The sequence below is a fragment of the Lethenteron reissneri genome, chromosome 31, assembly GCF_015708825.2.
Source record: "Lethenteron reissneri isolate LAM-NWPU_2019-01 chromosome 31, ASM1570882v1, whole genome shotgun sequence".
Classification (NCBI taxonomy): domain Eukaryota; kingdom Metazoa; phylum Chordata; class Hyperoartia; order Petromyzontiformes; family Petromyzontidae; genus Lethenteron; species Lethenteron reissneri.
In genome coordinates, this window is record NC_083809.1 from 2,489,455 (window position 1) to 2,505,514 (window position 16,060).

Here is a 16,060-nt window from a genome sequence, read left to right on the forward strand (position 1 = left end):
ATGTTGAGCAAGGAGTGTTAATTAAAGTATTATACTGTATATATATATATACGTATTAAAGTAACGTCGGGGTTTTTTTTTGCGTAAGTGGTGGTGGTGACAAGCAAGCGAAAAGCCCCTCCAGGGAGGAAAGTAAGTCTGCCTCATCTCTCGAGTCGCAGTCTCTTCTCCAGATTTCCCAATTAGCACCGAGGCTGGCTATCCAATTAGGCGCCAAACGCTCTTCTCGCTCTGCTTAAGATGTGACAACAACAAGAACAACAAACGACTCGATAGTTTCCTTCTTTTAAAATTATAATCCTTGTCCATCGCCCGCTTCCTCCACCTCCGCCTGCAACACGGCGTCATCATGCTCTTTGTTTCATCTCGGCGCTGTCAGAGTGGGGGAGCGAGGTGGGTGGCGTTGGGGGTGGGGGGCTGTGGGGGAGGGGCTGTGGGGGAGGGGGGCTGGGGGGGGGGTGAGCTTGCACCCCCCCCCCTTGGGAAATAATTGCAACTTGTCTGTACGGCGCGCGGCATGGAAATATAAAAATAAATAAATCCGACCAACGTCAGGCAAAAGCTTTACAAATTGAATTAATGTTATGCTCCTGTGCCTTATGCTCACCAACAATGATCTTTTAAACACAATTTAAATGAAAATTCCTTCCCAGTAGTGAATCGTATAAATAAAAAACAAACGAGACGGTCACCCCAGCGTCGAGCGAGCCAGGCTCAGTGACGGGGGGGGTCCTCGTGGAGATATCCGTCGTGTCGAGGTCGCTTCGCCGGTGTTTTGCGTCATCTACAACTGCTGGGTTTGACTCAATCAAGTGAGTCGAGCTAACAAGCAGCTCCCACCTGCCGTAGTGGGGCAAATGGAGGGGCATTCAATTCTCATAATCAAACAGCAACCATTGTCTATCCACTGATGGATGAATCCCCTCCCCCCTTTCCTGCGGTCCAATGATTCTGCTTTGATCCGTCCATGGAATAGGTTCCATCTCCGTGGTGGTCGTTCGTCTCGGAAGCGGTTCTACCGTTTGAAAACCACGGCACTGATCCCTGACTGCACAAAGATTCGCTGCTTTTGTTGGCTGTATGCGAACTGGCTTGGAGAGCCAGTCAACGTTGGCTTGGTGGTTGTTCCGTCGGTCCATTTCGACTGTCTGGGCAACCTGGGGAAGGAGGAGGGGGAGGGAATGCCCATTCTGCACGCTGTGGCGTTCAGTGCAGAGGTGACACTTTGTACGTCTGTCTGTTGGTGACCCCCAGTGGGTGTGTGTGTGCCACTGCAGTGGAGACAGTCATGGACAACGCTTTGTTACAGCTACCAGATACCATGGTTTTTGACATATTTTTGCAGTGGATTGATCATGGCTGCTGTCGATGGTAACGTTGAGTGTTAATCGCACGTATCCGAGCCTTTGTGCATTCACGGAGGTGAGAGCTGCAGCAGAAGGCACAATGGACAAAATCAGATCGTATCGCTACTCATTCTGGTCAGCGTTGAACATTTTGACATCTGTTCACGGTTTATTTAACACTGACCGTGTCTCACCCCCCCCCCCCGCTTCCCTTTAAACAGAGTGACGTTGTATGGTTGTGTCGGGACACTGCAAACAGTGTAGCCACATTCACGCATTAAATATATATTTTAAAATATCTCGATCAGCGCGTGAGCAGTAAGTCTGTGTGCCTTTTAGTACACGGCACCATGGTGATGGAACATATTCTCAAGTAACGCTTTGCTCAAATGAGCATTGAAGGTGGTGCTTATCTCCTGTGGAAAGTCTACATTTCTATGGCGGGGGCGAGTCTATCTAAAGGACAACCACTTTTAACTCTCTGGTATTAATTGTATCGACCCCAGAAGGATGATAGGTTGAGTAACCACCACTGCTCGACTGTTCAAGTGCCAAGTACAAATTCTGCCATTCTGAATTCTGCATTTTTCATTCAGCCGTGGGTTATATTTTATTACATTTTATCATCTGGTACTCTGGAATGTTGTGGACATAAAAGCACTAAAACTGCAAAATTACGGCGATGTAACACGGAATAAAAGTTTCTGGGTTAATGCGTGCGCTAAGTGAACGCCTGTAAATTTTAAATCCATGTTAAAGCACGTCGTGAAAGCAGCCCAATAAGAGATTGTCATTGTAGCTTTGATAATTCAATTTCACGCTCTCAAAGAGGCAATTCGCAGCAACTTTAGGAAGATATTTCCTAAAAATTGGATCAGCATGAACGCGTAAACAGAGATAACAAAAATTAACACCGTTGGTGATGGAGACATTATTCTGACCAATGGAAATGAACCACGGGATTGACTGAAGAACTTTGCTGAAGTTTGCAAAGTTTGGCTCAAGATAAACGAGTAAAAAAAAACAATGTAAATGGTCAAACATCTGAATGTCGGTCCACAGAGCTTGGGCAATTGTTGTCGCCACTTTGGGCTGCGCTCCAGCTTGGCGGCACTTTCGCGCGCCTTGGCGTGCGAAAAACTGCGCGTGCTACGAACTCTACGGGGTTGTAATCTGCAATTTGCATTACCGCGGCTGATTAAAATATAAAACACGATTATTAAACAAGATAAAATACTAATTGTTGGAGATGCACGACTGGAAATAAAACAGCGGTACATAGATACCCCGAGGGCAATTATTCAAGTGGGATTTGGATCAAAACGATGAAAGAGAAGTGAACAAGAGCAGGGTGGAGGGATTGTTGGAAACCTAAATTCAGCAATGTGCTTAAAGAGGAAAGTTTTCAATCAGTGCATATTACCCACCACGACGTACGGAGCGGACACACGGACAGTAATGAATGGGATAAGAATTGAACAGTATGCAAATAATGATGGTGAGGATGCATGCCTGGAATTGTTTTGAGTGACAAAGAACAACTCATGGATCGGGGAACACAAATGAAAAATATGACATAGATCCTTACGAAAAGTGGGCTTGGACTGGACATATCGTTGGAAGGGACGATCGCAGATGGACGAGACTGGCGAAGGAATGGCAGAAAAAGTTAAACACATCACAGAGATAACGACCACCGCAGAGATGGAGCGATGAGGTCAGCTCCATTTGCCAGAGTGAGTTGGATTGCGGAATCATGAGATCTTCCGGGGTGGCTCGTAGAGGCCTTCATCCAGCAGTGGACTGAACATGGCTGATGATGGTTATGAATTCGACGCTGGCCACACGTTAATATTCAATGCACTTGCACGTGCGCGCTGCAATTGAAGGCAATTTATGCGCATGAATGAACGCGTAAGTCACAGAAGTAATATCTACGGGGACCGATGTATTAAAACAAAACCGAGTAAAAACTCTCTTAACTCATTAGAAACGGGAGGCTTGCGAAGAGAAAACTTTGCCGAAGTAATATGTTAGAACGGCAATTATTTCTGCCCCCACCCCCTCCACTTGCATTCCGTCTTAATTAACGAGCGCGAGTGCTCTGGAGACGCGCGCACAAAAGACCTGGGCCAACACTCGGCTCCTCTGTCTCCCCGGAGATGGGGCTGCTTGTTCTCGCTTTCGGTTTGAGCTTTGCGAGCAGAGGCTCGGTCCAGCTTCACATATCAAACGACATCACTCACTGCCGCCGCCTCCAACACTACAAGGATGGGCCAATAAATTGTCAAAAAATTGCCGCTCTAGAGCGTCTAAGTGCAAAACTAAGGGCATTATATTCTTAGTTTTTTCGGTAAAGTCACGTAGGTAAAAAAAATTCAAATTAATAACAGTAAAATAAAATAAAAATCACGACATTTCGGAGGCAACACAAGCTTCCGTCTTCAGGTGGAACCGTCACAGCACGATAGCTGTATCAAGTGAGCTTCAAATCTAGAATTAAGGGGATTATCACCAAACATGTAACTCCCCCTTCATTACCTCTCCTCCAGAGGGCATTGCTTCTTAAGGGCATTCATGAGGGCATTGAGGCACCTCCCCCTTCCCCCGCCCCTCCCTTGTTGTTGTCGTCTCCTCCTCCAGACGTATCAGAGCTTAGGAAGACACCTGAGGGCTGTCGAGTTTATTCCAACACCTTCCTGGTTCTTTCGGTAAAGTCACGTAGAAAAAAAATAAAGCATAATAAAATAATTATTTTACTATGTTTTTGTTTTATTATTTTGTATATAATTATTTTATTATGTTTTATTTTTTATTATTTTATTATTTCCATTCTACGTGGCTTTACCGAAAGAACCAAGTAGATGAATCCCTCCAGTCACGAAAGCTTTAAATCGAAATTTATTCCAACAGTTTATTGCAACGTGCATTTTAGACAGGTTTACATTGCACTGTAATGCGTAATGTGTGTTGTGCTGGTGTCAACCTCCATTCGTATCCTATGTGGTGTGTACCTGAATCGTCTAGTTAATAAAAAAGAAGAAGAAAAAACAACAACATCGCTGCCCCTTGCCATGGTCGGGCGGCGAGCCCACGTGGGGTCGTCTGTTGCCCCTAATCACGAGGGTGTCACGAGCCACTGTGTCAATCGCACGGTTTGTTACACGCTACTGTCTCGCCCTCCCTATGATAGATATTCCTCCTTGGCTCTTGAAAAACAATTTTAAAAAAACCGCTTACATGTAGACAAAAAAGATGTCAATGGACAACAACAGCGCCTATTATTCACTCTGTGACGTAACCACTGTGCTAGGCTAAGTGCACATTGAGGCCACGTGAAGGGTCAAGAGACTCGCTAGCAGGTCGCAGGGACAGACCCAGTGAGGTGTTACAGGTTGACTGAGATGACTGGCACACCACCTGTGCTCCCCACTGTGCCAATAGATATCAAATCACACCTGTACTCACACCCTCACACTCTCACTATCCGAATTCCCACTTCATGGAGTCCGTTGTAATTGACAGGGATTCAACGATTCTGCCTCGAGCGATTTAACGAATGCTGGCTGATGTGTCGGCTTCATGATTCGATTCCAGAAAATATTTTTCGTCTCATTTCTATCTGCATCATTTGTTTATTAGTTCTTTCATCTCACCAATGCACAGTTTTGGTTGCTCCACCAGCATGGCTGCACCATTTTCATACCAATTGTCAATCTGTTCTCACACGCGTGATTTGGGCCGTGTGTCATGGACGTAAGAATCCCAGCAGCCACCCGCCCGTGATGAAACCGGGATCTCGAGAGCAGTGAGTAGATGGTTTGAGCCCCGGCACCAATGACTGCACGGAAACATAGTCGCGTTAAATCTTTCTTCAGCGCGTAATTTGCCGAAAATCAAATGGTCAGCTTGACTGTCATGCGACTAACATTGCTCTCTCTGTGAGCAGGGCAAGCGGGGGGAATGCTGCTCCCTACAGCGTGAACCAGAGGTCACTTAATGGCATTTCAGAGGTGGCTCTGTAGCATTCGCTTCTGCGGACCGTTCTCAAACATACAAGGGTTGGCGCTGCTCTGCGAGAGATCCAAATGGATTCCTCTGCTCATGACGCGGCGGCGATGGCACCAATCGTGATTTAAAAAAAATAACATGTGGAGGGTGGAGGTGGAATAAAAAAACTAAAACACATTCCTGCGGAGGGAGCTGGTAGGAACGTTGGGTTGCTCGGTCAATGGCCAGGGTCAACGGCGGCGTGGTGTATTCCGCAAATATGCCCAACTGTGAGGGCGGGCACAAGCCGCGTGAGTAGGTTACACGTTGAGTTTTATAAGGGCACCACGGGGTGACCAGCCCCTCCCCACCCAGCCCCACCCCTCCCACCCCCCACCCAGCCCCACCCTCCCCACCCAGCCCCTCCCTGCACGACGGACACAATAATCCCCTGTGGGCAGGTGTAACCAGAAGGTTCCTATCAGTATTAAATAATCGATGTTAATCGATGCATCGTTACGTGGCCCTGTACACACACGACAAACGAAAAGCTGCACGCGGGAGCTTCGTGGGAGGCAACTCTTTAATCGGTGCAACACAAAAGCATTGACGACATTTACAGACACCGAGGCTTACGTGGGTTCGCGGTCAGACACGACGCGCATGCTTCGCGCACACCGAGATTCCAACGCACGACGACACGCGCAACACGGATTGCATAAATACACACGGTCACAGCACGGCACACGGCTACGAGACGACACGGCGCGGCGCCTGCTGCTGCTGCTTGTTCATCAGAAGCGTCACCGGTCAGGGGTGCAAATCTGTGCACAGGCGGCGATAGCCACCATCTGTTCACCAGGGGCAGTTGAAATGTTTTTGGAGGCCCGGGGCAATATTCCAGACGATATTCCCCTCTGAGTGAGGCCCCTGCAGACCTTGCTGAGGTTCTCTTGCAATCTCAGGCCCGAGGCTAAACTATTAAACTAACCTCTTTTTTTTGTTCACCAGGTAAGGCCAACTAAGCTGTGTAGCAGTTTAGTCAGAAGCGACCTGGCCACAAATGATAGCTCAGCGGAGTGGCTCGTCACTTGGAAATTTGTAGCAGTAGCGAAATACTCTGAACGCATTTTGATTCTAAACGTGGAGGGAAAAACCGGAGGACCCGGAGAAAAATCCACGCGATCACGGGGAAAACATGCAAACTCCAAATATACAGGCGTCATGGTCGTATGTATGTTGAACTTCTTTCGCATCGTACGTAGCCAACCATGCTAAACGGAGGTGCGGGGGAAGGACCAAATAATAGCAACAAAAAAAACCCACGACCTCTTGTATACTAGGCGAGGTAGTTAACATCTCGCACAGAGGTTATCTGCCCGCCCCCCCCCATCCCACTCCCCCTCTCTGCGGTCGCTCTGCTCACCCCGTACATTCAACGCATCCGAGCTACTTTGATTTCGAGACACTCAGTGGAATTTGTGCAATTGTGCATCGTCCGACTCTGGGAATTCTCAAACGCCTTTCTCGGTGTGCCAACGACATGCAGATGAGTGTGCATGTTCACCGATCATCAGGTGCGTGCGGCGTGCAACGACTGCATTTGTATTGGAATGCAGAAAATCGTTCAATTTGAAAATGTGGGCCGTGCAATGGGTGCGGTGCAAGGAGTGAAGTTTACTAAATCCTGCCTTGCAATTATTAACTTGTATTATTTGTCTACGTACAATAGAAATTAAAGTGTCGTGCAAAGATGTGAAAAGAGAGGTTCTCCAAGCCAACCTCCATTCCTCACAACCTCCCACTGTCCGTCTGTGACGTGGAGTGCGAAAAAGATTAAACGAAAAATAAGGCGTCGTATGTGCATTCCAATCCAAATTTGTTTTTTATCCCGCGTCTTACCATGATTATTACCATCTTAAAGCCCCCTGTGCACCATACTGCATGGAACAAACTCAATGTCTACGTGTGTATGTGCACCTTGCTCGCCCCCCACAGCCCGGGTAGGATGCACAGGTGATCTTTGGCACCTCGTTGCGTCCCCACGCGAGTTAGAGAGCGACGATTCAATGCACTCGTCGGCCTGGTGCGCAGCGTGCAGTGTGAAACAACTCAATCCGTATTAGAAACGGGAGCTCCATCGGTAAACGCGCACAGACGTACTGATGTGGGTCGCGAGGGCTGGAGTTTGTAAAGCGCTTTTCTAAGTCACTTAGGAGAGCAATTGCCCCGCTAAAGTGCACAGCCAATCAGTGTTTCTCCGTCCCACTGGCTTCCTGAGCCAATCACAACTGTCGTGTGATTTCACAGCCAATCGAGCGCAAGTGTTTCTCAGTCACACTCGCTTTCTGAGTCGATGACATCTCTCGTACCTCAATATTGACAACGCATCCGGTGTCTCCATTCGGTAACAGTGCACGTGATAGGTTGAACCCACTCCCCCACATATGACCCCATATTATTTGGCTGCACGCTGTCACCAGTGGGGACCAAAGCATCCTATCTGGTCAAATAAAACCAAAAATTATTCAATGCATCGTATAACGTGCAGCCATTTGTCACTTCACCCCTGGATGAAGGTTTCCCCACGTTAAGAATGTCACGGGGGTTGTTTGACCATACTTCACCACGCATGCTGGTCAGCACGGGTCTGTGAAGCATATTGGGGGGGGGGGGGGCAGTTCATAAATGACTCGCCACTGATGTTAGCCGTGGCCGCGGATCGAACTGAGGTCGCCGGTTTTTCGCGGCACAGTGCGTTAACCGCTGCGCCACCGCTCCACCCAGTGACATTTTAACCCACATGAAAGTAATGATACTCTTTATCAACAGAGGCTTTGTAGCCAATATACTCTTGAGTGATATTGGAATTTTATACATTTTTCTTTAAATGTAATTAAACATTTCCCTTGAATATATTTATCTATACACACACTCATAAATATATTTGCGGAGGTAATATATTTTATTTACAAGGCTACTTATTTGCCTAAGGTGTCTTATCGTGCTTTTTGTTAATGTATTCAAATCGAAAATCTCATCTCTACCCCAGCAGCAACAGTGGTGGCAACACAGCCTGGGAGGGCGTTTGCGGGAACAAAGGGCAAAAATAATTCTTGCATTCGCAAAGAAGACCTCGCACAACCAATAAATATCTTAGCAAGGTATCATGAATAAGGCGAAACAAATACATTTTTTACGCTTCTTAAGCTCAGGGCAAAACACAACATTTTACAACTTCAAACTGCACTGCGGCTCAGCGTGCCATGTCTTTATAATGCCATAAGCAACCTCTAAATGGGATTTTTTTTCATGGGTTTTTTGTTACTTGTGTTCCATGATATATGAATTCGTGAGCATGTTTACTGGATTAACGGGTCGACCGTAACACGAGCTACCGTGGGTAACCATTCTGGGTTTACTAATTAAGGTCAAAACGAACACTTTTATGGGCCGCGTTGATTGCGGCGATAATAGTACTGCCAAAGAAGTTGAATGAAGATGAAAGTTTCGTTTTTTAAAAATCTCTGCAGGTTAAACATCCGACAATGTTCGCCTTTTCGTGTTTTCTCTCCAACAAAACGTATGCGTTCTCCGATACGTCTGCGGGGCCGTTCCCTCGTGTTAGTCGGCATTACGCCCGACGCTTCACTGCACGGCGCTTCCCTTCCAGAAAGCCCCATGAACGGAGAACGTGAGCCGCTCGATTCAGTTCCTGAAGAAGCTCCCAGCACGTGGAGCAAAACGTCGGACACCGTGTTGAACAGCGCGCGGTGCAACCGGAAATACATCGGGAGAGCTTATCCAGCGTGACCGCGGAAACCTACGCAGTTAGAATATTGGATTGTCCCGCTCGGTCCACAGGCTACCACTGCACAGCCATGTGGCTGGCACGTGATTAGCTCGCTGTGATCGATGTTGGTGGATCGCTTTAAAGATCCCAACTTGTGTGACCCACAATATACTGGGCAATGAGGTGACCTGCAGGTGGAAACACAGCAAGGAGGTTGCCCGGTCTACTCATATTTTAGAAAGCTATCTCCCAATATATGTGTGCGGTTTTCCCCGAGCGGTCCGGTATCCTGCCCAGAGCTGAAAGAGTCAAAGAGGAATTAGCCAAACGTCCTTGTACAGGAGCCTCTTTTAAAAGATACTTGAGACTCAAATTCCGTTGGATGCACTTGGGCGATTTGAGAGCAATTGTTGGCAGCAGTCTCCACTGGCAAAAGTTATATATTGTAAAATTATTTTACGGCCTAAATCTGGAGAAAAAAAAAATCTAATCACTGCTCCACCTAATGGGCAACTAGAATGCCAACTTCCAATCAAATCACATACACAGGTCGTGCGTCCACGGTAGGATATGTGCTCTGAAGGACCAATCAATGCTCATCAATCACACACCTTTTAGCAGTCTCCATTTTCATTGGCTTAGCGGAAAATCGATCACTCTGAGGAGTCTACGCCCATCGCTGTGCCAAGTCGCCGGAGAGTTGCCCATGGGTCGGTGCTTCATTTGCAGCCGGAACACTTGTTCTGACACTTCGGCACGCCACATCCATCTCGCGTTATTTTGGCTCACGCTGCGTCAAACCTTTACAATCCTGTTTACGGGACTCTACGGTACAATAATATAGGATTTCTATGGATAGGCACACTTTGTACTCTAGTTGTAGTGCCGTATGCTGATTATCCCTCCTCTAAGCTGGCCTAGTTGCGTTCCGGAAACTCTCAATTGAAAAATGAAGCCATGTTGACGGTAATTGCATTGCCAGTGATGACTTGCCGAGAGTTTCACGGCCTTTGTCGAGACTTTCCGTGTTAAATCCGCGAAGAGCGTTCGCTATCACGAGAACCTGAAGCTCGTGAAGCCCTCGGCTGGTGGTGGGTGCTGCCCCAGCGACGCTGCCACGCTCAAGGGATTTGTTTCCACTCGGTGACGAGCTCGACCGAGCCGAGCGCCGGGTCCGCCCGGCCGCTCCCACGCCTACCCTGCTACACCTGCCCGCATCTACCCTCTCATACCTGCCCTCTCATGCCTGCCCTCCCACACCTGCCCTCCCACGCCTGCCCTCCCCACACCTGCCCTCCCCACACCTGCCCTCCCCACACCTGCGCTCCCACACCTGTCCTCCCACACCTGCCCTCACACACCTGCCCTCCCACACCGCCCTCTCCACACCTGCCCTCTCCACACCTGCCCTCCCACACTACCCTCCACACCTGCCCTCCACACCTGCCCTCTCCACACCTGCCCTCCCCACACCTACCCTCCCCACACCTGCCCTCCCACACCTGCTCTCCCCACACCTGCCTTCACAAACCTGCCCTCTCACACCTGCCCTCACACACCTGCGCTCCCCACGCGTGCCCCCCTCCCCACGCCTGCCCTCTCATGCCTGCCCTCTCCACACCTGCCCTCCCCACATCTGCCCTCCCCACACCTGCCCTCCCACACCTGCCCTCCCACACCTGCCCTCCCACACCTGCCCTCCCACACCTGCCCTCCCACACCTGCCCTCCCACACCTGCCCTCCCCACACCTGCCCTCCCCACGCCTGCCCTATGCCTCTCCGCCCCCCCTTATTGCTTGGCGCTCAGCGGGCCCACGTAGCCGGTGTCCGTGATGTCGTAGCTCACGCGGTCCTTGGCCAGGATCTTGAGCAGCGGGCGCAGCTTGAGCCACCACTCCTCGCGCGGGATGCGGTGCCTGAAGCGGTTCGACGGTGGGCCGAGGGAGCGAGGCAAGAGTACAAGAAGGCAGAGAGGCGCAGCCCTGAAATTGCTTGCTCACGCCACTACTGATGGATGGGTATCCCCCCCCCCCCCCCCACACACACACTGAGCCACATTATATTCGTTTTGGCTTGCTCTTCCATGCTGGTCAGACGTTTTGGAAGAGGTGGGTGGGAGTGCCCACACGTTACGCCACCACCACACGAGACTCGCTGATCGGCTAACTTGTGTTGTACTCATTGCCCCATTGTTTATAATAATAATGTATACTTCTAAAGCGCCTTTCACCCGGAGATCACAAGGCGCTGCATAAAATATAGCCTTAAAAGACTGTAGGGGCAAGTGATGTTAGCGAGCACCTATGAAGGCAGGAACGGCACACGAGGGGGTGGGTGGCCAGCACCACGCCCGAACACCTTTGTCTCCCCAGTGACGATGTTTACACACCGCACCAGGTACTCATTTGAGGCTGAGTGGACCTAGGGGAGGCATCACCACGCCGCGTGCACGATGCACACAGCCTTGCGGCGGTGGCGGCGGAAACTCACGTGAAGTCGGTTTGATCTTTGAGGTCCGACACGGGCTGGAACTCGAGAGCCTGGCGCCGCAGACCCAGCAGACACGCCGAGTCGGCGCCGGTAGCGAAGACGCGACCTGCCGAGGGTCGAGAAGGGGGGTGGTGAGGAGGGAGATGGGGTGAGTGCAGGGGTGGGCGGGGGGCGGGGGCAAGGAGGCGAGGTTGTGGTTGTGGAGGGAAAAGAGGCATCGAGGCAGATGTCTCCGTATAACCAGGAACATCAGCATCGCGCGTCCCCCCCCCCCACCCTTTCACCTTTTTACAAAACGTTAATTGTTTCCCTTTAGCACCAATGGCCGGCACCGTTTAGTTATTGCAGCACTGCATGATCAGGAGCAAGAAGATTACCAGTCATGTGTGCATTGTTTCAATTCGACACTCTCTCACTGCACCCTTAATGCACTTTACGCGACGGGATAAAAAGTGCTCGTACATTTCCATTCCGCTCGCGGGTAGGATAAGGTTTCTTGGAAGGGCGCACTGTGCAGTGGTGCACTTTTGGTCGCCTTATTGATTTCCCAAAACCATTTTTAACGGAATAAATGGCACTTATTCAAACGGATAAATTGAAAGCCCAGTATGTGACATTGCCGTTCATTTATTGCGCTGTCATTGCCCAAAATAGTAGCGCACGACCGGAGCCGATGTTCTGATTATTTTCGCGATCGCAGTTAGACTGCAGTAGGCACGGGGGGACTAAGTGGCCACAGCCATAGCGAAAGGCATCCTGGACGTGGTGTGCCGGGTGCTGGCACATTTTTCCAGGTCACAAAGCCCCGGCCGAAATTAATCCCCGGTTACTTCCTGTACGTGTTTGTTCAGCATTTTGAGGTTCGGTCGTGTTTAAGCGCTCAACGAATACAAATATTTATCCTTGATTAAAACGCTCTCAAACAAATCCATTAGCGCTGTTAAAACAAGACGTATTAGTACTGTTTATATATGCCTTTGTTTCTCCAATCAAACTGTCAGAAAAAAAAACATCGTCCAATGCCACTGAATCACTATGGTGTAATCGTGTCAACCTGTCTGACTTATCTCTTCTAAAATGAATGCTGGGTTCTTTCTTCATGTACAATCTCAGTGAAATTACTTCATAGAGGAATACGTGTGGAATTTGGTTTCAGCAGCTGTGGGACGTTGACTCCGGTAGAGGCCTTGGCTAGGCTTTGGTCACTGCATTCCACCCCTTCAGGAAGATCGCGTTGCCATCGTGGGTCTACAGCCATCGTGGGTCTACAGCCATCGTGGGTCTACAGCCATCGTGGGTCTGCAGTCATCGTTGGTCTACAGCCATCGTGGTTCTACAGCCATCGTGGGTCTACAGCCATCGTGGGTCTACAGCCATCGTGGGTCTGCAGCCATCGTTGGTCTACAGCCATCGTGGGTCCGCAGCCATCGTGGGTCTGCAGCCATCGTGGGTCTACAGCCATTGTGGGTCTGCAGCCATCGTGGGTCTACAGCCATCGTGGGTCTACAGCCATCGTGGGTCTACAGCCATCGTGGGTCTACAGCCATCGTGGGTCTGCAGCCATCGTTGGTCTACAGCCATCGTGGGTCTACAGCCATCGTGGGTCTGCAGCCATCGTGGGTCTACAGCCATCGTGGGTCTGCAGCCATCGTGGGTCTACAGCCATCGTGGGTCTGCAGCCATCGTTGGTCTACAGCCATCGTGGGTCTACAGCCATCGTGGGTCTGCAGCCATCGTGGGTCTACAGCCATCGTGGGTCTACAGCCATCGTGGGTCTACAGCCATCGTGGGTCTACAGCCATCGTGGGTCTACAGCCATCGTGGGTCTACAGCCATCGTGGGTCTGCAACCATCGTGGGTCTACAGCCATCGTGGGTCTGCAGCCATCGTTGGTCTACAGCCATCGTGGGTCTACAGCCATCGTGGGACTACAGCAGCGGGTTCTCAGAGTGTGGTCCTCGCTCCTCCACGTGCTCCGCGGGGCTGTGATGCAAGCGCAGGTTGACCCGGCCAAGAATGACGACGTTTTTGTTTCAGACATTAATTCAGTATTTACTCATGATATTTAAAATAAATAAAAATTAAGTTAGGTAAACTACCCTGATTAAACTACTGTAACCCTAAGATCGAAATGGCACCCCCAAAAAAACCCCTCATGGCTGCATTTTTAAAGTTGTAATGTTCCATTCATTTGAATCATTGAGTATGACCGGTATTTAGAGAGACAAATGAATGCGTTTTGTCACCAGGGGTGGGTTTCCGCAGGAAATGTTTTGCATCGGCCGAGGGGCCCACGGGCCCAACAAAGTGTACTAGCCGCCGCTGTAGAGCGCGGCGGTGGCTGTTGTGAGGCTTCACCTTGCTTGTAGCTCTCCTTGAGCTTCTCAGAGAGCCACTGGATGGCCTTGGCTGCCATTTTGGTGCCAAAGTTTCTGTCAAAGGGAGATGGCACCCCACCCTATGCACAAATGCACAAAAAACACACACACACGTTTTACACAAACACAAACATATATATATATACAAAAACAAAGATCCCCCGTATAGCCTCAACAGACTGTTGGGGCAAGTGCTGTTAGCAAGCACCTATAACGGCCGGAACGGCACACAAGGGGGTGGGTGGCCACCACCACGCCCAGCCACCTTTGTATCCCTAGTGGCGATGTTTACACTCCGCACCAGGTACTCATTTGAGGCTGAGTCGACCTAGGGGAGACCCGGAACCGGTTCAGATAATCGTCACTGGTGTTGGCCGTGAGCGGGAATCGAACTCGGGTCCCCAGGTTCATAGTGCAGCGCGCTGACCACTGCACCAGTGCGTTCCCATTGCTTCCATGTATTGTGAACTTGGCAGATGGAGAAATGTGTCCAGGTTTGGTCTACAGTGGTAAAGATACCGACCCTATTGTGAACCAATAAAACATCCACGCTTACGCTCGCAATTACAATGAGGCGACCGTGCACCGCAACCCCCGTGGGTGATGCGAATCTATGCGTTGTTCCACGCCAAGTGTCTCACCTGCTGCATGTGTCCCAGGACATTCTTGCGGCAGTCGAACACGCCTTTGCCCTCCTCCGTGTAGAGGTGGTAGACAAAGTCCGTGCTGTAGTTGGTGTTGCAGTGTTCGTTCCTGTGGGTACGGGAAGCCACAAGCTTGAGGATCTAAATTGACCAACTATCTTTTTTTATTTCACGAGGTAAGGCCCTCACTGAGCTGTGTGGCTCTTTTGTCGGAAGCAACCTGGCCACAAATGATAGCTCAACGAAGTGGCTCATCCTGTGGAAATTTATAGCAGGAAAATACTCTGAAACGCATGTTCATTTTAAAAATGAAGAGGGACCCCCAAAAATAAAAAAACAACAGCTTTTATCTTACAGCTACTACGTACGCAGGCTGTACGTCCCAGACTGTCTCACAAAAGCTCAAATTCGGTGGTAGGCATGCCTCCATAGCTCGCTAGTGCCATCACCGAATTCATGTCCTCCAGCAAGATCGGAGAGCGGAGAAGTAGCGCTCGCAACAACGAGCAGAGCAGCGCCGGGCGGCTAAAAACACACCAAAGTGACACAGTGGGAAGAGCAGCGGGGTGCATCCGCCAGTCCCGTGGCCTCCTGCCAGCGCGGTCTCAAAGTGCACCTAGCCTGGCACAAGCGCCGTGGTGAATGGCCGCCACTCACCTGAGCACCAGACCACGCTGCACCCCCGATTTCATCTTCTCCACCAGACGGATGACGTCCGCCTGCAACACGGACAACAATCTCACTCCGATGACTCCCAGGTGGGAGGCCGTTGAGGTTCACGTCCTCATATGCACGGGAGGCATGTTGCACGCAATGTCCAAAGAGCTTCGTCATTTTTGTTGTTGTCACAAGGATCCTTTATATTTCTGTCACCCCAATTTCATCCCGATTGTGCAACCGACCTCTTATCCACACGAGGTCGACTCAGCCTCAAATGAGCACCTGGTGCAATGGGTGAACATCATCACTGGGGAGACAAAGGCGGTCGGGCGTGGTCCTGGCCAACCACCTCTTTGTGTACTGTACCGGCCTTCATAGGTGCTCGCTAACAACACTTGTCCCTACAGTCTTACAGGCTACACGGCAGAGGTGTGGACTCGAGTCATGTGACTTGGACTCGAGTCATGAATTTGATGACTTCAGACTCGACTTGGACTTGCATAACAATGACTTTGTCCCACCTCTGAGGTGTGGACTCGAGTCATGTGACTTGGACTCGAGTCAGACTCGAGTCATGAATTTGATGACTTGAGACTCGACTTGGACTTGCATAACAATGACTTTGTCCCACCTCTGAGCTGGTGTGGACTCGAGTCATGTGACTTGGACTCGAGTCAGACTCGAGTCATGAATTTGATGACTTGAGACTCGACTTGGACTTGCATAACAATGACTTTGTCCCACCTCTGAGGTGTGGA

The 16,060-nt window shown here is 50.0% G+C and overlaps 1 protein-coding gene across 1 annotated transcript in view; it reads right to left on the reverse strand.

Moving 5' to 3' along the window:
* Window positions 1-10,881: 10,881 nt before the first annotated feature.
* LOC133349662 (ATP-dependent 6-phosphofructokinase, platelet type-like) overlaps window positions 10,882-16,060 on the reverse strand; it is a 67,791-nt gene continuing 62,612 nt past the window's right edge. The window contains 5 exon segments of the mRNA XM_061563287.1: window positions 10,882-11,046; window positions 11,621-11,726; window positions 13,979-14,078; window positions 14,640-14,751; window positions 15,300-15,361. Coding sequence (XP_061419271.1) covers window positions 10,920-11,046; window positions 11,621-11,726; window positions 13,979-14,078; window positions 14,640-14,751; window positions 15,300-15,361 — 507 coding nt within the window. The 3' untranslated portion in view covers window positions 10,882-10,919.